The 22,444-nt window shown below is 51.9% G+C and overlaps 1 protein-coding gene across 1 annotated transcript in view; it reads left to right on the plus strand.

Annotated features, from left to right (window-relative positions):
• Kirrel3 (kirre like nephrin family adhesion molecule 3) overlaps positions 1-22,444 on the plus strand; it is a 126,642-nt gene that overhangs the window by 95,357 nt on the left and 8,841 nt on the right. The window contains exons 7-13 of the mRNA XM_076841599.1: positions 4,671-4,776; positions 9,875-10,023; positions 10,862-10,989; positions 11,963-12,089; positions 15,949-16,049; positions 18,513-18,711; positions 19,990-20,025. Coding sequence (XP_076697714.1) covers positions 4,671-4,776; positions 9,875-10,023; positions 10,862-10,989; positions 11,963-12,089; positions 15,949-16,049; positions 18,513-18,711; positions 19,990-20,025 — 846 coding nt within the window. The remainder of the gene's footprint in view (positions 1-4,670; positions 4,777-9,874; positions 10,024-10,861; positions 10,990-11,962; positions 12,090-15,948; positions 16,050-18,512; positions 18,712-19,989; positions 20,026-22,444) is intronic.

The following is a 22,444-nucleotide window of genomic DNA, read 5'->3' on the forward strand; positions in this document are numbered from 1 at the left end:
CAACTCGGGTTTCTTGTCTGATCTGACCAATGATGTCTCTAGGATTGACCATGAAGAAGAGCTCGCTGTCTCTAGATAAAAGCCAGATCTGGGGGAGGCACAAGGTATCCAAGCCCCCTAATATCTGTGGCCACTGCATGGAGCCCCTGATCTCCTTCCCCCAGCCCTGGGCAGGAGACCTATACCAGCTACAGAATCCCATACAAAACAGACAACCTAGCTGGCTCTCCCAGGACAGCAGCCAGGACCCTGGCAGGGAAGGGGGGAAGTAGCAGTGTTTCTGCTCCAGGCCACTCTCCAACACCCAGAAGAACCTCTCCCAGCAACAAGAGAGTCATCATAGTAATAGCCCACCCGGCTGTACAAAGACATCCTCTAGACGCACTCCAGCAAGAGGATCAATTTACCAGGCTGCACATGCTCTGGGGTCTGTATCAAGATGTCAAGGGCCTCTCCAGGTCTCTGGGCCCTGCCTGACTTTGCTTCCAAGGACATCTCAACTGTATCAGGAGGCAGGCATCATGACTGAGGTCAGGCTCAGAACCCTGGTCTCCGGTTTCCGGAAGGGCCCATCCAAAGCAGCAGAGGTTAGTGGTTAAGGCTTGGCATTCTTCCTGGTTTGAATACTGAATCTGCCACTTACTGAGTGACACTCACCTGGTTAGTTACTCACACTGTGCCTCAGTTTCCCTATTCATACATGGTGGTAGTCAGACTTACCTCCTGAGGTTGCAGTGAGAATTTCATTAAATCACTTACGTCAGCCCCTAGCACCATGCCTAACTCATTAGGAGCATTGTAGCCAATGCATTAGGACAAACAGCCCACAGGTACATGGCAGCCACTCCCCAGGGAGCCCCCCTCCCCCAGCCCTAACAGGGGACAGGCCTTTATCCATTTGCCCCTGGATCCATCTCCCATAACCAGAAGGTGTTTATAAGTGCCTGCCAAGCAAAAGCACAGCCTCTCCCACAGCTCCCTCCGCCTCCTCCTTCCTCCTCCATTGATTCATTTGTTCATTCTGTAAGCGTCCGACTGTTTGCCGTGGACACCGTGGGCTGGATCAGAGCCGCCTGTGCAAACCTGCTCATTTTCTCAGTCAACCAAGAAGCATCCAGACTCAGCAAAAGCACATTTGTTGTTTGTTTCCCTTGGTCTTTATATGTTACCCAACGGAAGACAAAGCCCCCAGATTGAGTAATGGGAGAGAAAGCTTAACACCCCCAAAGCCTCGCCACATCTGGACTCCATGTCCAGCTGCCAAGTTTCAAATGGATGTGTTATAAAATCACTGAGTCATGAAGTTTCTCTTTCCCTCCCCCTCCTCCATGTAATACTTTCCCTGAAAACACACACACACCCACATACACACAGGCACGCAGGTTGCTGATAGAAACACTAACAGACTCTCAGCTGTAACATCTGTTCAATGTGATCTCAGTTCCACTAGCTACATCAAAGCTGCCCTCCTGCAAGTTATGCAGCCGACATCACAAGTGGGATTAAAATCATGTTTAATAGTTGGATATGACATAAACTATTTATACTTCGGGAGCTCGGCAGACTCCTGGAAATTCATATCCTGCACATCCAGAGGAGACGGGAGAGGAATGGAGAAGGGACGTGGGCATCTCTGAGTCTGGAGTGGAGGTGTGCAGGTAAAACTGATGTGTGTGTGGAGCCCTCCTGGGACTGCTCTCCTGAGGCTCTTCAGGACAGGCTGGGGACTAAACATATTGCAGAAAGGAAGGGAGAAAACAGAAGAGAGGCCTCCACGGGCTAAACTGATAATGGCAGGTATGTGGTGGAGCATCAGGCAGAAAGAAGGGTCCTCCAACAGGTGGGCTCCATTCCCCTGCCTCCCAAGAGCCCACACTTTGTAAAGGACACTTAGCTAAGGGATGGGCCTTCTATCCCTCAAATTTCTCCCCTAATTCTATGGTGGGTTCCTAGATTCTATTGAAATGACACCTTCACTTCCTCAAACAAAAGCTGGTTTCACAGTATTGGAATTCATCATGTGAGGACACGGGCCAGCTGCATATTGGGTCCAAATGACAATCACCAAACCCCTATGCCTCCAGACATGCTTCTCCACGGCAAGGTGCAACCTCCCCTCTGGATCTCCACAGGTGATCCGCTTAGCCACCAGCCCTGCATGGAAAGAGGGTCAGCTGCCTGATTCAGCCTTGCTCTCGAAGCTGGTGGGCAGCAGCTGGGGAGAGGATGTAGGATTTTCTAGGTGGGTGGGCGAGGGTCCTGGGAGGTGGAAGGAGAGTTCTCATGGCTATTCCTTGCTAGATACATCTTTGTGACCATTTGCATTATTGGTTGAAATAGCCACCTGTGTTAGTCAGCTTTCCACCACTAAAAGAAATACCTGGGATTATCAACTTATAAAAAAGGAAACGTTGATTTTGTATCAGAGTTTTGGAGGTTCCAGTCCACAGTTTATTGACCCTGTTGTTTTGGGTATGTGGCGAGGTAGCATATCATGGCAGGAGAGTATGGTGGAGCAAGATGGCTCACCTCATAACCAGGAAGCGAAAGAAAGAGGAAGAGACCAGGATCCCACAGCATTCCCCACCCGCGCCAAAAGCACATGTTCAATGATGGAAAGACCTCCCACTAGGGCCCGCCTCTCAAGGTTTCCACCACCTCCCAACAGTACCTTGTAATTGCCCACAAAAAGGTAGCAGACCAGCTGCTCCTGCACCAGATGCTTCCCAGCTATGTAGTTCCCATCCTGAACTAGGAGATATTATGAGAATAGGCTTCCAGCATAGGAAACTACCCACTGCTCAGATCATGGATTTCTCTCCCCAGCATCTGCAGATTCTAACAAGTCCAGTGGACACCTCACAGGCCAACACCTATGTTCCCACACTGGCAGTGAAACATGGCACTAGCATGCATGGGGGTCATTAGTCCTGACCTCACCTCCAGCCTTATTCCACAGCTGCAGGGTCTCAGAACCCCACCTGCCTCAACTAGGTGCCCGCACCCAGTGGCCACAGCCTTTTTCCCTGTGCTCCCTCTCACAGGGAATCAGAGTGATCAGTATTTTTCTTGATGGCCTCTACAGAACTGGCTTCCTTACTTCTTTTTCTGGGCTTAACCCCCTAGCCAACCCTCCCATGACCTTTCACAATTTGCTTTGCATGCTGGTGGGGAGCAGCCCAGGGTGCTGGCTAGCACGTGGGAACTGAAGTGCCCTTTAAGTCAGCCTAAAGTTGAAAGCCAGCATGGCCTGCAGGCCATGACAAGGGAGAGGGTCGAGCACTGGATCATGGCCTCCTCTCCCCTGGGGTGCAGATGACGCGGGGCAGAGTCTGGAGCTATGGGATCCCAGCAGCAGGGTGACCCAGCCTGGAGGAGGTCAAGAGCAGCTGCCCCTGAGCAGGGCCGGGCCAGGCTGACATGAGGCCATCTGTGGGCTGATCTCCACCTCTCTTACTCTCTGCTGAAGACCCCTCAAACTCTATTCCCATTTTTCCACCTCTCAAGTCTGTTTTTCCCTCTCCCTTTTCTCTATTTCTTGTTATTTTGTTTGGAGTTTCTCCTAACACCCTGTCATTTTCTGTCTCTGCCTGCTGGGTCTCCCTTTGTCTTTTCTGCTTTCAGTGTGAAATTTTCCTGTGATTATGCATCGCTGCAAATATGTCTGTCTGTCTCTGTCCATCTCTCTGCTTCTCTAGGTTTCTATCTCCTTTTTTCACTCTTCTGCATTTCTCAATCCGTGTCTGTCAGTCTGTTGGTCCACCCATGTCTCTCTCTCCCTCATCTTTGTACCTATCCCTCTCTTTCCCCTCCCTCATCTCTGTACCTATCTCTCTGCCTCTCTCATCCCTCCTCTCTGTTTCTGTCTGTCTGTCCCTCTCTGTAGTCTCTCCCAGGTCTCTGTCACCCTCTGTGTCTCTGTCTCTCCAAAATGTCCATGCCACTCTGCTTGCCTCCCAAACCGTCTGTGCAGATCTCTCTGTGTCTTGCTGTCGCTGGTTCCTGTCTTCCTGTCTCTCTCCCTCTCTCTCTTACTTTCTGTCTCCTCCACCTCCCACCATTTAGCACTTCAGAGTTTGGCTTCTTATCGTGTCAAATGAGAAAACTGTAGCCCCAGCCCTGGGAGCTGAGGAACTGGTGACACCAGTCAGGACTCAGTGGAGATGATCATGCTGATGAAAGGCTGTAAATGCCACTTTCAAGTTACCAGATGCCCCAGAACCTTCACACAGAGAGAAACAAACAGACATTTCAAAGACAGGAAGCTGTTATTGAAATGGAGCTGGGGGTCCACACTCCCCCAAACCCTGCACCTGCTTCTCCTCTGCTTCCTAAAGTGTTTTGTTCTGTCCAGAAGCTGGAGGCTGGACAGAATGCTCCTGGGACCCAAACAATGGCAGCTCCCTGAGGGACATTCACTTCAATACCAGGCCTTGAATCCACAGAGGGGCCAAGGTCCCCCAGGACCCTTGAGGTTTGCACCTCCAGGGAGCAGGAGCCTCCTGCTGAGCCCCTCTTTCTGAAGACCTCAAATATGGTGGCTATTCTGAGGGCCCCATATGGTGGCATCTCTGGCCTGAACCTCCTTGTGTTCCAGAGGGTCTTTCTGCCCTAAAATTCCACGACCCCCCCCTCCGCCCCGTCCTCAAGAGAATCTCTTCTCCTTGCAGACCCCCCACTTGTCAACCTGTCAGTGGAACCGCAGCCGGTGCTGGAGGACAACGTCGTCACATTCCACTGCTCTGCAAAGGCCAACCCAGCTGTCACCCAGTACAGGTGAGCATCACTGCTGTGGAGGCACAGCCTGACCTCAGCCCCCGACCCCATGCCTGTCGCGTAGGATGTCACTTATCGTCCATGCATGGCTACCATGCGTGATTCACTGCAGGTGTCCAGATAGCCTTGTAATCAAATAACTCTCACACCCACCCACCTGCTGGCCAAGTGGACTCTTCCCTTCCTTCATGCAGCACGCATGCCTCTTCCACAGGAGGCAGGATGCTGTGCCCTTCTTGTTCCAACAGCTTGGTTCCTCAGTATTTCTGAAAAGGAGAAAGGCTCAGGAACAAAAGTTAAAACACACCAGAAGAGTCAGGAGAGTCACTAGACTCTGTTTGACTGCTCAGGGTCCAGTGGGAGCCTCAGGACCCATGTGTTCTTGCCACAACATTGATAAAACCATCACTGTTTTTGTTTTGTTTTGTTTTGTTTTTGTTTTGGGGTTGTTTTTTTTTTAGTATTAGGGATTGAACACAGGAGACTTTTTACCCTAAGCTACATCCACAGCCCTTTTTATTTTGAAACAGGATCTCACTCACTTGTATCTTTGCCTCTTAACAGAGCTTCTTAAAGGCAAGAACTGCAATTTAGTCACTTATGGCTCTCAGCATGTAGCACAGCGCATGGCATCAAACTAGGGCTCCTTATGTGCATCTGATGGATGCGATCTCTGAAGGCCCAGAGCTGCTCCTCTGGGAGCCTCCCCACCTATGTGCATCGCCACACAGGATTCCAGAAACTAAGTGATCTGAGAGTTCCTCAAATACAGGCTGAGGATACTTACCTCACCTCCTTTGGATGTTCCTTTGTGATACTCACCAATGCCCTAACTCAGCCCTGTCCTTTCCCACCAGCCCGGGCTCCATGGCAGGGCCCAGGGCATCACCTCTGCCATGGATTTGGTCGTTAAGCTGCAGCCTCAGAAAATGCCAAGGAGGATAATGGTCTCAGTCTAGGAAAGCATCCGGCCTTAGGAAGTGGAGGACTGGGGAGACAGGAGGCAACACGGCCCCAGCAGGCAGAAGGGAGGGAAATGGGTCAAAGAGGCAGTGGAGACTCGGGTTGCACATAAGGAACAGCTCCCTGCAGCGTGGATAATTAAGCAGCCTGGGAACAAGGAACCCAGGAAGGGCATGAACCTTTCCCTAAGGACATTTTAAAATAGGATGAAAACCCATCTGCCCTGCCTGATTTAACCCTTCCCTACCCTGGATGCAGTAAGATCAGGTGACCTTCAGGGTCCCTTCCAAGCCAAGGACCCCTGGCTCCCAGAAATTGTGCAACCCATTCAGGTCCAGCAGGCAGGTCTGATATGGCTAGGATCTGGCATCTGTCCGGAAGTGACTTAAAAATCCAGAAGGAAAAACCAAGACTCCTTCTCTCTGAACTGTCACCCCAGGCCTGCTGGGCCTGGGCTGCTCTCCTCTGTCTGCTCCCATCCCTGAGTTCATGGTCCCAAATACCAGGCATGCCCAGAAAACTCTAATAATGCCAGTTTCCCAGGGCAGCCCCTCTTACCTAGAGAGCCCCAACCCAGGACCTACCCCTACCCCATTCACCTTCACAACCGGACCCCAAATGCCTGCTGAATCCCAGAGACAGGGACAGACAGATTCCAATTTCCACTTCTTGTCACTGCCAAGATCCTGGTCATCTGAGTACTTAGTGATCAGAGACAGGACACACAGCAGGACAAGACCCAGAAGATAGAGCCTCTGCCAGCAGGCCACCCCACACCGTGGCAGGTGATGCAAATGTGCAGGAAAGGAGGCTGCTGAACCTGACTGCCAGGGCCACCCACTTAAAATAACAGCAAGAAGACCAATGATAATAAGGACAAGGTCATTATAAAGCACATGTGGTCAATCGTGAAAACTGGTGAGTCTAGGCAAAGAAAAGATGGCAGTTAACGGGGCTATATTGTAACTTTTCTCTCATTTTGAAACTTGGGATTTTTTCAAATAAAAAGTTAATAAACACATAGAGATCATACAGGTTTCCCTAGACACTAGGATCCTGTGGGATTCCCTTCCTCTCTGTCCCACTCTGGAGCTCAGGGAACCCCAAGCGAGACCCTCGTGTATAGAGGAGCAGGAGGGGCACTAGTTCTTATTCATCACTGTCCCTCATGATTAGCCAAGCGCCCTGAAAACATGTTAAGTGCAGGCTTGGGCTCCCTCCAGGATTCCAGAGGCTTTGGGGGAGCCCTCTGGCACCCAGGAAAAGGCAGGAGAGTCCGGGTAGGCTGAGCTGCAAAACAAAGGAGGTGGAAGGGCTGTGGAGAGAGGAGGCTGCGGGCACCTACAGGCACCTGAGCTCACCCACACCTGCTCAGCCCCTCCCCACCCCCACAAGACCTCACCAAATTCTCCTTCTAGATGCAGCATTGGAACCCAGAGGGAAAAGCCTTAAGCAAATCCCATCACATAAGTACATTGATTTTTCCCAACTGACTTTGACACGATTACAGGGATCTTTGTTTCTTTATTTTGATTCGTCTTGATTGCTTCCTCTCTGGTCTACCTAAAAGGCTGTAATCTCTGAAATTAGAGATTGGCCCTCCCCCATGCCAACATCCCAAAAGGGGCACGGCTGGCCAGAGAGGCTGTTACTTCAGCTGCCCCCAGGGACCTGGGGCGAGAGGTGCTGTGGGCTTTTTCTTTGGAAGGTTTTTCTGTGTGTCTCCAGCAGACAGCAGGATGGGGGGCTGGCAGTGCCCAGATGAAGCGCAGGGCTGTTCAATGCTCCAACGTGAGGGCTGTGACATGCCAGGCCTCCTGATTCTGTGATATAAATAATTAATCCTCTTACATTTGTTCAGACCAAATTAGACATTGATTGGGAAAGGCTTAAGCTGACTCCATTTCAGAGAGGCTGGGAGAGGCGGTAGAAGTAACAGCAGATGCACTAGAATGTTCCGACTCCCAAGAGGAAAAGGAGCCACAGACCAACAGGAGAAAAAGGAAGGGATGAGGGAGGGGGTGGGGGCTCTTTGGTTTCCAACCCCAAGCTATAGCTGGAGTGCAGTGGTTAGAGCTTTGGGGCTTGTGAAAGGGCCCCTCAGAGGGCTGTTTAGTGTGGGAGGGAAGAAGAGGGGGAGGGAAGACTGGCTGGACGGGGTGAGCAAGATGGCAGCAGAGGTCCCTGGTGGAGTGGAGGGAGGGGTACCGCCTCAAAAGGCCCTGGCCTTGGGTTCCTGAGGATCCTGCCCCCACAGCCAGCTCCTGTGACAACTCTGAGAGCCTCCTCCCTAAGGGCCCGTCAGAAAAGGCCCAACCTCTCCGAGAGGCCCTGGGGAAGAAAAAAACCTGGGCCTGCTCATCAGACTCGGTGATCCTGGCCCCAAGCCAGCCCCAGCCTCAGCCCCAGTCCCCTGGTGCTGAAAGCAGCCAGAAGCAGGGGCCTGACTTGGGTAGAGCAGAGCTTCTTCCTGCCCTCCCCACTGCTCCAACCCCCTTGCTTCAGCCGAGTAGAAGAAATAGGGTCTGGACACAGATCCCCGACTGTGTGTCTGAAACTGAATTAATCCACCTCAGGCAGGGGCCGTGCCTGACTATTAAGTCTGGTCATTAAATTAAACTTAGGAATTGAAACGATTCATGAATAACTCATAATGGTTTGTTGGGAAGCTCCTTAAGCTCTCAGGGAGCTATGCTTTGCTCTTGTTGTTAAACCATAATTGTTATTATTAATCGTGTTCTTAATAATTACCCGATATTAATTCAAGATAACAACCGCGTGGTGCCAGCCTAGGTGTTCCATGGGATGCACAGAAGTGGTGCCTTTCGGGACTAGACCAGACTGGGCCAAGAACTGATGGAGGGGAGGGAGGAGATGGGACTCAGTAGTACCAGGAAAGATCCAAGAGCACAGGAAGGGGAAGAGAGCAGCCAGCAGCCATAGGGGAGCCGTAGCTGTAGGGCACCAAGGTGGAGGCTGAGCAGCCTCTCCATCTTCAGAAAGACACAGCCCTAAAGCAGCCTTGAGCTACAATAGGAGGAACCTGGTTAGAAATTCTGTGATTTCAAAGAGAGGGACTGCTATCCTCAATAGGATTGATTATACCAGGAAAGCGGTGAGCTCTCTCTCCTTGGAGATCTGCAAGGAAAGGTCCCACCTTCGCACATGTGCACACTCACACACATGTACATGCTCATACCCACGTGCAAAGGCTCACATGCATACACATTCCCGATGCATGCAAGTACCCTTGTGGGGCTGCAGCTCTGCAGACACATAGAAGGGACCTGGTGGCTGGTCCAATGCAGCAATTGCCATCCCAGGGTCAGTCAGTCTCTGCCACCTCCATTCCCTGTGGTACTGATTGGCATCTGAGAGAAAACTCCTGTCTGCCCCCCACTCTAAATCAGGGCTGATGGAGATGTGACCTTGTAATAATAAAGGCAGGTGAGAGGGCAGAGGCTGAGGAGGAATCGGAGCAAGTGCCAACCCTGGGAGAGAGGTTGAATGGACTTCCAGGGAGAGCAGGAGCACCAGAAGGGCCCCACCCTGAGAGCAGGAGTCAGGACTGAGAGCTGAGAGAGGGGGGCATGTGGGAAGAGAGGGACAGACAGGCACCTCACACCCCTCCCACATCTCACTGTGCTTAAAAACCAAACTTCCTGGGGCCTCAGTTTTCTCTGTGTTGTAGGGACGTGTGTGTCTACATGCACACTGGTACATAGGCATGTAATCGTTAGACCTTGAACTCCCAGGGCATAGATTCATACCCCTTTTCCACTGTTTCCCAGGGTAGGGCCTATGACAGAGCTCAGAGCAGGACAGCCAGGCTATCTGGTGTCCGACAGTTAGGTTGTCCATGGTCTAGCCGGCAGATGGGCTGGCCAGCCCGATAACCAAGATACCTCCCTCCAGAATAACCCACTTGTCAAATGCCACTGACTATGGCCCCAAAGCCCACCGCCTACATGACCTATGGGAGGGTGCAAGTCCAACTCCTCCCTGAGCCTTTGAAATAACCCCTGTGCAGAGACAGCCCCTGAGAGAGCTGCTTTCTGGTGGGATGAGGGCATCCAGCTCCCTGAGGGATGGCCTTGCATTCGAGATGCACCCAGCTCCTTGGCCTCTGTTGCAGATGGGCCAAGCGGGGCCAGATCATCAAGGAGGCCTCTGGGGAGGTGTACAGAACCACCGTGGACTACACGTACTTCTCAGAGCCTGTCTCCTGCGAGGTGACCAATGCCCTGGGCAGCACCAACCTCAGCCGCACGGTGGACGTCTATTGTGAGTACAGAAATTGGGAGCTTCTCTGCATGAGCAGCACTGGGTAGTCTCTGGCTGGAGGAACCATGGCTGGATTCATTGCATGCAACATAAACATCATGCTTCCCAAGTGTACAGTGCATTGTACTTTGCAAAAAGCTTCCTTGTCTAGGGCTTCATGCTTATTTTGATCTTCAGAATGACCCAGCTCAGACTGCTATAACAAATTACCGTAGTCTGGATGACTTAAACAACAGAAACCAGAGTGCCAGTGCGGTTGGTTCTGGTGAGGGCTCCCTTCCTGGCTTGGGAACAGCTGCCTTCTCACCTGTTATCACCTGGCACAGAGAGGGAAAGGGACCAAGCTCTCTTCTGTCCCTTCTTAGTTGTTGTTGTTGTTTATTTGTTTTCTCAGTATTGAGGATTGAACCCAGGGGTACTCTACCTCTGAGCTACGCCCCCAGACCTTTTTTTTTTTGAGACACAGTCTTACTAGGTTGCCAGGCTGACTTTAAGTCTGCGATCCTCCTGCCCCAGCCCCCTAAATAGCTGGGATTACAGGTGTGTGCCACAGCACATGGCTTCAAGCACATTTTCTAGGGATGGTACTGCCTGCTTCTTGTGGATCTAAGAAAGGCTGAGTGTGGGGGACAGGGGTCTCCTTCTCACTTCCCAATCTCACTCCCAGACCCCAGGGGTTCAGCCCAGGCAGAAGGGTAAAGGAATGGGCCGAGTGGATTGAGATGGCCCAATACCCTGCTCTTTCCTTTCCTCCTGTCACAATGAGGGGGGCAGCAGGAGGGTCGCGGGAGCTCCCCAGCCCACCTGAGGCCTCTCTTCTTCCTCCTCCCCATCACAGTTGGACCCAGGATGACCACAGAGCCCCAGTCCCTGCTCGTGGATCTGGGCTCTGATGCAGTCTTCAGCTGCGCCTGGATTGGCAACCCGTCCCTGACCATCGTATGGATGAAGCGGGGCTCTGGCGTGGTGAGTCCACCACCCTGACCCCAGGGGACCTCTTGCAGAGTGGGGGCATAGTAGGACAGGAGGGCCCCTCTCACAGTGAGGTGAGGAGAGTCAGCCTCCAGAAGAGGATCCCATAAAGAGGAGAGGGAACCCAGGTGCCCACCTGTACCCATCTCACCCTGAACACATTCGGCTTTTGCAATTTTGCCCTATGGTGAACCTTATAAAAGCAGGTAGTCAGTAATATGGAGTTGGGGGAAGTCACATGAAAGACTTTTTAGTTCTCTCCCAGCCCAAAATATTACCCCTAACCTTGGAGTTACCCTTTGCTTTCTTCCTGGGGTCTTCTTTTGAAATGTTTGTATTCTGTAGTGTACATGAGTTTGCCAGACGACCCTCCACAGGGGCAGCAGTGAGGGCCTTGGGTAAGGAAGGAGAGGGAGACACAAGGAACTGAGCCTCTGAGATGGCCAGTAACTGACCAGAGCCACACGGGTATTAGCTGCCAGAGCCAGGACTCAAACACTGACCCATCTAATGCCAAAGTCTACTTTCCTGTCATCGCCCCAAACTGTGTCCCAAAGGGATACTGAACCTGACTCAGACAACACAGGTCCAGGACCCTCCACCATTCAGCCACAGGGTACTCTCATCCATGGCCAGCCTGGGAGAGGATGAGCCATCGAAGGCAGAGGATGGTCAGCATCCCCTCTCTCTGGAAAGCTGGGGGTACCCAGCCAGGGAGTCTTCCCTCCGCACACTGCCCACAGGGCTGCACCTGGACGTACTGCAGCAGCGTTTCTGTGTGGGTGGGGGCTGCTCTCCACATCCACAGGGCCCAGTCTGCCTACTGCCTTCCCACACGGGCTTTTACCAGGACACTGTCACCTACTTACTACCAGGCCTGCCTCTCAGCCACCAGGATGAGAGACAAAAAGAGTGAATCCTCCCCCCACCCCGGCCCTTTGTGTCTGACCCTCCCCCATTTTTCTAGGTTCTAAGCAACGAGAAGACCCTGACACTCAAATCTGTCCGCCAGGAGGATGCTGGGAAATACGTGTGCCGGGCTGTGGTGCCCCGGGTAGGAGCTGGGGAGCGCGAGGTGACCCTGACTGTCAATGGTAAGACCCCCAGGGGGGTGGTCTGGGGCGGGGGGTGTACCAGGCATTGCCCCAAAGGGACTGTCACTGGCTCTGGGCCTTGCTACCACCTCCAGCCATGGTCCTTAGTAGTTATGTCTGCCCCTTTTGGAGTCCCGGTCAGAGCCAACGTTGGAGGTGAAGAAGAGCCTGGGAGGTTTTCTGATCACGTCTCTCCTTTTTATTATGTTTAAAGGGGTCTCATAGTAGCTGATGGTTTTTTATCCTGGTCAGGAAAAGAGTCAGAGGTCACCTTGTGACCATATCCCTTGTCTGCCCTTTGATCTTGACCTGGCCATGGGGAGTTTAAAGGCACATCCCCCACTTTTATGGCCAGACTCTTCCCATCACACAGAGCCACTCAGCCATGGAGAGCTGTCACCACCCCAGGGACCAGGTGTGTAGGGTCCTCTTGAGGGCAAGGAACATGTCTTACTATACACAACGATAATAATGACAGCAGGACAGTGTTGTAATAGTGGGAGTCAGTCAAAGCTATGGTAAAGGGGCAGGATCTTCAGATCAGATCTGGATGCCAATGTGGGTGGCCATGGAGAAGCTGGGACCTAGCCCAGGCCAGATCCAAGAAGGTGTGGTGCCAAAACAGAAACCCCAATGTCCCCACTGTGATGTGTGCTTGGGCTGTGATAAAGCTACCTTTTGGAGAGGGTGAGAGACACTAAGGCCATGTCCCTCAGCCACCTCCAAGGGTTTGACCCCATTTCTGGTGTGGTCATGATCCTTTGGGAGCCCCCTGCTCCCACCAAAGGCTGCCTGGGATCAAAAATCTAAGCCACAGACCCAGCTGTGTAAGCCTCTAGATCTGGCTCCAGAGCAGGGGCCTGGGAGGGGACTCGCTGAGGGAAATCAGCCTGTTGGCTTCACCTCCACCCAGGGAGCTGCCCACTGACAGCCTCATCTAGTCTCCCCCTTTGCTAGAGAACTAAAACCAGCTTGGTGCCTCCTCAGCATCCCCCTCTGTGTCCCTATTAGCCAGCTCCCGTTCCAGGTGTATTTCCTTTCCTCTGCCCCTCCCCGACAGGTATGGCAACCCCAGAGAGAGGGTGAATCTGCCCAGACACCAGAGCGTTCACAGACCACCTGTCCAGGGCAGAACCCCAGCTCCAGAGCACTCCAGCCTTCCTGTGTGTCCCCAGGATGCCACCAATAAATTGGCACTGCAGGGCTAAAAATAACAGCATCTGATCGCGCCTCCGTATATCCATGGCAACACAGGCTGCAGCCTTTTCCTGCCGTGCAGTGTCTGACACTCGGCTCAGTGCACCAGGCCACAGTGAACCAGCCGTCTTCCCACTGCCCACTCTGGGCAGGGCGCTGGGGAGTCGGGCTGTCCACGCCTGCTGCCAGCTGCAGTCCACACGCCTGGGACCCTCAGACTCACAAGTGCCTTCCAGGGTCCTGGAGCCAGAAGCTATTAACTGAGCATCCTCATTTCTGGGGAAAAGGGTGAATAAGGAGGGGCTGACATCTTTCTGTCACTTGTAGACATTCAAGCACTTTAATGGAAATTAAAAGAGGTTTTGTTTTTGTTTTTTGTTGTTGTTGTTGTTGTTTTTTAAAGAGTAGAAATCCCCACCCCAACCTGCACCCTGGGGAACTCAAGCTTTGGGCTGGACACAGCAGCCTGGGCCCTGGCATTCACCTGGGGTTTGATTTTTCCATCTCTCTCTCAACCTCCACGTCTTTCAGCAAGAGCTCCCCTAGGTTGCCAGGCAGAGAAAGGCTGAAGGGATTGAAGTAAGGAAACTGCTGTTTACTTCTGCCAGTCTAGGGCTGCCTGGCACTGGGGCAGGAGGCTGGATGAAGTGGCTCAGGGAGAGGAGCCTGCCAAGCCCCATCAGAGATGGAACCTTCTGTCCCCAGCTCTGGAAAATAAGTGGACGAGTAGTGAAGCCCTCGGAGAGGGGCCAGGCGTGTGTCAAAGGCATGTGATGGCATAGAAGCATCCAGAATGGAGCTGAGTTCCCATCACAATAAATCCCTGTTCCTGGGCACCTGCAGGCCAGAACCCTTTGGGGAATAAATTGGCATGGATCTCAACTGAGCTTGCTTAAACCAGGTAGCCGCAGGAAGGGGAAGATATTTGAAATTGGCTGACTCCCCCAATCCCATTTTTTTTTTAATCCTGGCTTTTGTTTTCACTTAAGGAGCCCATAAATGCATAGGCATTTGCTGATAGTTTTTAGAATCTTGTGAACCCCTCTGGGAATTCCTAGTTCCTGGGAAGTGAAGGGAAAAGATTTTATGGTATCATCACTGTTTAGCCCAGCAGCAAATCAAAGAACCATCCATGTTCCAGAAACATGGAGTCTCATCTCTTTAGATCAAAGGCCTCTTGGAGCCAAAGAGATTTAAAGGTGGAAGGCAGGGCTCAGCCCACTCTTAAAGCCATCTGAAGGCGGAAGTCCCTGCCCTGAGGTTACCCACCTCTTCCCAAGCCCTTTGTATCCTAACCTCAAGAGAAGCCATGGGAGTGGCTCCCAATACCTTTTTTCCCTTGGCTGAGAGCTACTCATGGAAATGCAAATCTGTTTTAATTAAGGTGGCTAATAAACAGCAATTATGTTTGCAGCAATTTTTGTTTTGTTCCCAGCATAATTTTGTACATTCTCCCCATCATTACTCTTATCTGTCTTTCCTAAGACATCACCCCTGGGATGGGGAAGGGAGTTCAACCACACCCCATCCCCCAACCACTTATCCCAGCTAGAAAATTAGCTGAGCAAATGGTTGTAGTAGCTGTTTCTCTTTCCCACTTTCAATGTCAGGTTGGGATCACACAGAAAAGACTTAGATTAGATAGCTGGCAGAACTGGAAAAGAAGCACTATAGAACAAGTTCTGCTTCGGGTGGACTCTCCCTGTTGCCTGATGTGCTAAATGTGACAGGCACTCTCAGAACTTGCCACCCATAAATATTTCTCACCTGCACGCATATTGGATGGGATAATATTGAGGTCAGTTTTAGAGCTGTGGTCTCACTAGGGCCATCTAGGTATGTGTGTGGAGACAAGATTATAAACTACAGGATCTACTGAGACACACATTGGATTAAGATAGTGAACATGGGGCTAGGGATATGGCTCAAGTAATAGCGCACTCGCCTAGCATGTGCAAGGCACTGGATTCGATCCTCAGCACCACATAAAAATAAAATATATTGTGTCCACCTAAAGCTAAAAAATAAATATTAAAAAAAAAAAAAGATTGTGAACATGGCCAACACATTTCACCTATCCTGGGTGATTTTGGCCCCTGGTAGCACCTGGTCAGCACCCTTTTTCTTCCTCCGGAGGAACCTGGCCGAATACAGCCAGTTTGTTAGGCAAGAGCGCCCTCTACTGGAGAATTGAGAAATGGCTTGAACTCCGACAGCTGCCTGGGCGGGCGACATTTATTAGGGCTGTTTTCCTTCATCATGACATCTGCCCCCATTCTGGAGCTTCCCAGGTTCACCACCTCCTTCCTAAAGCTTTCCCAGAGCGCCAGATAGAATTATTCTCTCTCCCCTGAAGTCGGTTGGCAGTTTATCTGCACTGCTTCTGTGGTATGAACGCTCACCACCTTTTATTACAGTTATTTATGCCTTCTGGGGATTCTGACTTAGCAGCATTCACTCATGATCCCTTGAGAGGTTTACGACTTAATGCCTAATTTATCTTCAAGTCGCCTACCTTGCACTCTACCTTGCACATGTGAGCCTTCCGTAAATGTTTTCTGAATGCTTGGATTAATGAATACACTTTTGAACCCACCACAGAGGGTGCCAGCTGGAGACCTGCCCTTCCTGGATCCCTAATGTGTTGCTGTCTCCCCAACAGGACCCCCCATCATCTCCAGCACCCAGACCCAGCACGCCCTCCACGGTGAGAAAGGCCAGATCAAATGCTTCATCCGAAGCACACCGCCACCAGACAGAATAGTGAGTGCTCCAGGGAACAGGGCAGACCTGGCGCCCCCAACCCCAGCAGCCCAGGGGTCACCTCTGCCAAGAGCCCAGCAGTCAGCCAGTGGGGGCACACCTCCCAGAATCACTTTCCTCAAGGAAAATCATACTTACCTTGTCTCTCTTGGGAACCCCTCCTGAGAACAATTATAGGCAACCTCCTTTCTTGGATCAGGAGTGTTCCCAGGATGTGTCTGCTGTTTGGCTGAGCTCAGGGTTAATGATTCTAACCAAATCTGCATCCTGGGGAAGAGGGGAAAGATGAATGATTTCTTCTATTTCCTGGGTTCAAGGCCAGTCTGGAAAAATCATAAGCTGAGTGGAGTTTATAGTTGGCTACTGCTTTCTGTGCCTCCCAGAGCTCTTCTCTTAAAGAGTCTCTTCTGCCCTTAATGGCAACAGGGAACCCCTCATCCTGCACCATAAGTGCTCCCTTCTGAAATGACTGATCCATTCTTCCCTTCCTCCAGCTGCACCCTGCAAGACAGTCAAGGCACCCTGTGAACTGTTGCCCACCCTTGCTCCCACTCCCAGGTGTTTGCATTTTTTTTAAAAAGAGGGTCTTGCACCCAAATCCATCTGAAATTGGCAGAAGCTCAGGCATGAAAGTAATGAAAAGAGAGCACTCGGTAGCACAATTGGGGAAAAGATATTATTTCAGCAATTCCCAATGCCTAAGAGAGTCCTGCTCTAAAACTGCCCAGGGTCAACTCCACAGGGAAGTCCCTCCTTTCCACAGGGCAGCAGTGCCTGGAGGGTGGTGTCGGGTGGGGCCAGGTGCTGAGCTTGTGAGAGCCTGTGTATGCCTGAGACATCAGTCTGTGCAAATAGTAACTGTCATCTTAGTAAACTAAGATTTTATTAGAATGTTATTGCTCTTACACATTTTCTCAGGCATTCGGTTCATTCATTGTTTGAAAGATTCACCAAAAGATTGAAAAAACTCACACATTGAACTAATACCTATGCCTTTCCATTCACTTCACTTTTATTTTTTAAAAAAATTATAAATGTAAGCCCACACATCTGTAATCCCAGTTATTCAGAAAGCTAAGGCAGGAGGATCACAAGTTTGAGGCCACTTACTGAGACCCTGGGGCAACTTACTGAGACCCTGTTTCAAAACAAAATATAAATGTACTGGGGGTGTAGCTTACTGGTAGATTCCCAGACTTACCTAGCATGTGAGAGACTCTGGGTTCGATCCCCAGCACCACACACACATAATTCATAAATATAACACATGCCTCTTGTAAAACATCCCATCCAATCACCCTTGAGCATTTTCACACCATCGTTCTCTCACAGATACCTAACTGTAAGCTAGTGATTCTCAAGTGGCAATTTGTCCCCCAGGGGATATTTGGCGGCATCTGGAGACATTTTTGGTTGTCACAAACTTTGAAGGTTGATGCTGGTGTCTTAGTGAGTAGAAGCCAGGGCAGCTGTGAACAGCCTGCCGAGCACAGGGCAGCCCCACCACTAAGAAGGGGTTGGTCCAGAGTTTGAAAAGCCCTGCTCCAGCTCACCTGGATGGAGCCTCTGGGCACTAACTGGCACGACTGAGTTCCCATGAACACTGCGAGCCGTTGTGTGCAAGAGACTTACACACTGAGGTGCTTGCAATGTTCATGGAATGACTCTGAAAACAATTAAATTATGTTCCCTGTAAACTTTTGAAAAAGCCAATTCACAACACTAGATGAATCATTCTGGGCTACCTCAGGCTGAGTGAGTCAGCAGCACGGCACAGGGTGCCCATGAGGAGGTCCACATGGGAGAAAGACACACACAGGGCTCAGCTTGTCACCATAAGAGTCCCTCTTTGCCAGAAAATGTTCCAAATGCAGTTATGCATAAGGCCCTCCTTGGAAGGAAATGGCCTCTGAGATGGCCCTAACTTCTGTGTGCACATGCATATATGTGTTTGTGATGTGTATACGTGTATATGTGCATAGTGTGCTATATATGCATGTATATATGTGTGAATATATGCTGTGTGTGTAGTGTATATACATGTATGTACACATATATGTGTATAGTACAGTGTGTATCCAATGTGTTTTTAGTGTGTGGTATGATAGACACGCACATGTTCCTGTATATATACATATTGGTGATGTGCCTGTGTGTGTTGTGATGTTTATATGTGTTTCAGTATGTGCAGGTGTGGATGCATGCTTGTGGTGTATGGTACATGTGTGTACCATGACTGTGGGTGGTATGTTATGTGTATACATGCATGGTGATGTGTGATGGTGTGCACTGTTTTATGTATGTGATGTGTGAGCAAGTATTCATGTGTACACATATTGGTAGTGTGTGGCAGTAAGCATGAACTTGAGCCTGGCCGTGTCAGTGCCTGGGGTGGGGAGGTGGCATTGAGGTCCTGGCATGGGCAGCCTAGGGGTCTTCTACTAACTCTGGGCACCCTGGCAGGCCTGGTCCTGGAAGGAGAATGTGCTGGAGTCAGGGACGTCTGGGCGCTACACAGTGGAGACGGTCAGCACGGAGGAAGGTGTCATCTCCACCCTGACCATCAGCAACATTGTCCGGGCGGACTTCCAAACCATTTATAACTGCACCGCCTGGAACAGCTTTGGCTCTGACACCGAGATCATCCGGCTCAAGGAGCAAGGTGAGGGCCACCAGGGCCACCAGAGCAACTTGGGGACCAGCAGGGTGCAAGGCAGGTCTGAGAACCAGTCACAGCATTCTTTACCTGTCACACACCCCGACTGGCTCCTCTCTGAGGCAAGGGGCACCAGCCCCATCAGGAAGCCGGAAGGGGAAGAAATTTCTGGGAGTGGCAGGATACTTCAGGGAAAGGTGACCACAGAACGAGCTGGGCTGACCAGTCTTGTTGAGATGCCCAGAAGCTTCCAAAGGCCCTGGCCTCCACACCCTCTGCCCTTCCTTGTAAGCGTTGGCCTGATGCCAAAGTGCCCTTATGACAGGGTAGAAGTCCTGCAGGGGGTGCCAAGCTAAAACTAAGGGTGGGGGGGTGCCTGAGGGTCCAGATCCCTGGTGTGGGGAGGCAGGATCCAGACCATCAGCAGTTCCAGAGCTAGACACGTGGACCACAGAGCTATAAAAGGAAGACTGGGCAAAAGGTGCAGAACAGCCAGGGTGGCATGAAGGGAGGAAAAAGAGTCCCCCACTGTGACCCCAGGCATAGACTGTCCCAGCTCCTTGTCAGACAGGTGCTAAGAACTTCAGTCCCTGCTCAAAGTTCCTGGGCACCAACTACCAGGTGGAGAACCGCAGAGGGCCACTGCGGCTGATTGCACAGACGCTCCACGTGCAGCCAGCAGCTCTGCTGCTCCTGAAATGGGCCATGGAACTTGCCCCTGGGTCAGTCAGAGCTCAGCCAGGGAGGTCCAGGGATGGTGTTCAGCCAGGTTGGGCCTCCCCAAAAAAGATTCAGGGCCAAGCAGGTGGTCCCAACTGAGCCCCTGAGGCCTCCAGGGATCACATGGTGATCACACCTAAGGGTCAAATCTCAGAGAGCGTCTCCTACCTCCTCTACCTTAATAGGAGCTGCTTTGCATAACGCTTTGCACATAATTTGCATAATATCATCCACCTGTCATCCTAACCCTCCTGGCCCCCTGTTGCCTACCCTCCTTGTCTTCCCCTCAGTGCCCCACCCCGTGCCCTCACCTTGGTGTTTTCACCCACCCTCACACCCCCTCCCAGGCTTGACTTTTCTCTCTCCACCCCCCTCTGGAGTGTCCAAGTCAGTCTGAATGAACTCCAAGTTCAGTTGGGCGAGCCTGGATCTCTGGGGCAGTCCAGGGATGTGATGGAGGAGGGAGCCCCCCTTGCCCCAGCCCCCTCCAAGTGGCCAATCCCCGCCCACCCCACCCTGGCCAGCCAGGCCCTGGCTATGGACGCTTGCTTTATTTCCAAACAGGTTCAGAAATGAAGTCGGGAGCCGGGCTGGAAGCAGGTACGGAAGGAGATGATGAGAACTTCCCTGGGATGGGGGAGGGACTTCTTGGCTAGTGGGGGAGGGGACTGACATGGGGTAGGGAGGCCTTTGCAGGCCATTAACATCCCTGCCCTCCCTACATGGAGGGCTTAGTGCAGTCAGAACAGCGGGAGAGGGGCTCCCAGCCAACTGGGGTCTAGGGACCCCAGAGACCTGTCTCCTGTCTGCTGCCATGGCCCCAGGGCTCCTTCCTCCCCAGGACACTGGCTCCGCTCCTGTCCCCTCCATTCCTTCCTTCCCTTCTCTTCACAAGCCCCAGCCCCTGGCCCCCCTGTATTTCCAAGCTTCCCCACTTCTCCACCATCGCCTCCCAGGAAGCCTGCCTCCCAACCCCTGCTGCAGCTTGCTTAACCCTGCTTGCTGGCATTCCACCTCCTCCCCCATGAAGTGTCATCTCACCACCAGGCCGAGGCTGCTGGGCAATGCACACACCCAGCCCCCACACCCCCTGCATCTGCAGCAGAGTGGTCATCAGACTCCTTGGACCGAGTTGCTCTGTCTAGACACTTGTACACACACACACACACACACACACACACACACACACACAACCAGGACAGGGTAAATCAGACTCCACAGGGCAAAATAAGTTCTCACCAAGGACTCAGGGGGTCTCCTGTCTCAGTTTTCTGCCCATACTGGCCCCTGGCCCACGTTACCCCTCCAGGTGGGCCCACATACCTCTCCTCTCTGGGCACAATCCAGGGCACGGCCAGCTCACAGCCAACCCATGCAGCCCACACAGAGCCAGCCCCTGCTCTACTATCTGGACTCCCTCACCTCTGGTAGCTCCGTCCTGTCTCCATTCCATGTCTGTCTGTTCGCACTCATCTGGAGTTTTCTGACACTTTCTTCCCATGGTGTCTGAGACTCCTCATGCCCAGTCTCCCTCCTTGGATGGAGTCGAGGCTGAGAGAGGGCAGCTTCCCCTCCCAACTCCTTGAGGAGAAAGAGGAACTGCCTGCCCAGGCTGCCTAGGCCAGGCAAGGAAGAAGCACCAGGAAGAGGAAGGGATGCCACCCAGAGCCCTGCCCCACCAGGGCCCCCTCCTCCTCCACCCTTGCCCACCTGCTTGGAAACACTTCTCCAACCAAGATGGCAGCTCCCTCACCCTGGAGCAGCTGCTAACTACTCCAGGAAACACGGATTCAAGAATGCCCCTAGTCAGAAAGGACCCTAGATACTGCTGCCCCAGCTCTGTGGATTTACAGATGAGAATCAAGTCTGGGGATGTGAGGACGAGTCATGACCTGGCTCTGAGTTCAACTGAAACAAGCCCTGAGTTTTTCCAAGAAAGTTTACTAGGAATCAGAGGTCAACCAAATCAAACCCCAATTTATAAATTTCAAAAGCAGAGAACCAATGAGTTGTCAAAGCAGTTTTCCTTTCCTAATGGAATTAAACCAAGAGACAGTAGCATTTGATTGTCAAAGCAAACTCCCTGAGGTCATGTCCCTTTCCTCATTCCTGACTGTTAAAAGCAACCCAGATGCTTCCCTTTCCAACCTGAGTGTTTGCTGTCCCCACTTCCTGCTGGTCATGTCCTCTGTCACTTCTGCAGTGGTCTCGGCCACCCATAGGTAGATAACACGTGGGTTAGTGTGCAGGTCCAAGGTGGCAAAGGAATGGACCAGCTTAATCACAGCTGCCAACAAAGAGGCACCACCTCCCACACCCTTCCAGCAGTGCCTTAGGGATCCAGGTGTGAGGATTTGTTCATCTCATCCTATCAAGAAAACACTCAGGGATGAGGGCGGTAGAGTATTAACCGAGCATGCGTGCGCCCTGGGGTCCATCCCCAGCACCATGGTAGGTAGACCATGGTCCAGAGCAAACACCACACTGTCACAAAGTCCATCCACACTGATGAAGGTGGGGAGGGGGGCGACGAGGCTCAGTCTTTCAGAGGAGCTTGCTTCTCCTTAAGGTTGTGATCTGCTATAGTCAGCCCTTCCTGAACAACAACAGGAACAAACACTGGCATTAGGGCTGGGTGCCGGCCGGGCCCTGCTCCAAGGCCTTCCTACACAGTCCTTCATCTCAGCCCCGCAGTAACCTTCTGAGGCTAGCACTATTATTACCCCGCTTTTGCAGACAAGAGAAGTAGAGTTAGCTTGGAAGAACTAATGGATCCAGGACTCCAGCAGCCAGCAGTCTGGGCTGGACAGTACATGTTAAGATTTGGAGGATGCCATGTGACACAATGGACAGAGCTGGATGGGTGGGGGCAGTAGGAGGAGACCTGGATTTACCTTGGCTCTACTGCAGCTGTGTGTCTTTGACCAAATCACTTGACTTTTCTGGGCCTCAGTACCTCTGTCTGCAAATGGAAACCTTGGATTCAGTGAGCCCCAAGGTCACCGGCCCCAACACTCTC

This window comes from Callospermophilus lateralis, chromosome 2, assembly GCF_048772815.1.
Source record: "Callospermophilus lateralis isolate mCalLat2 chromosome 2, mCalLat2.hap1, whole genome shotgun sequence".
NCBI lineage: Eukaryota > Metazoa > Chordata > Mammalia > Rodentia > Sciuridae > Callospermophilus > Callospermophilus lateralis.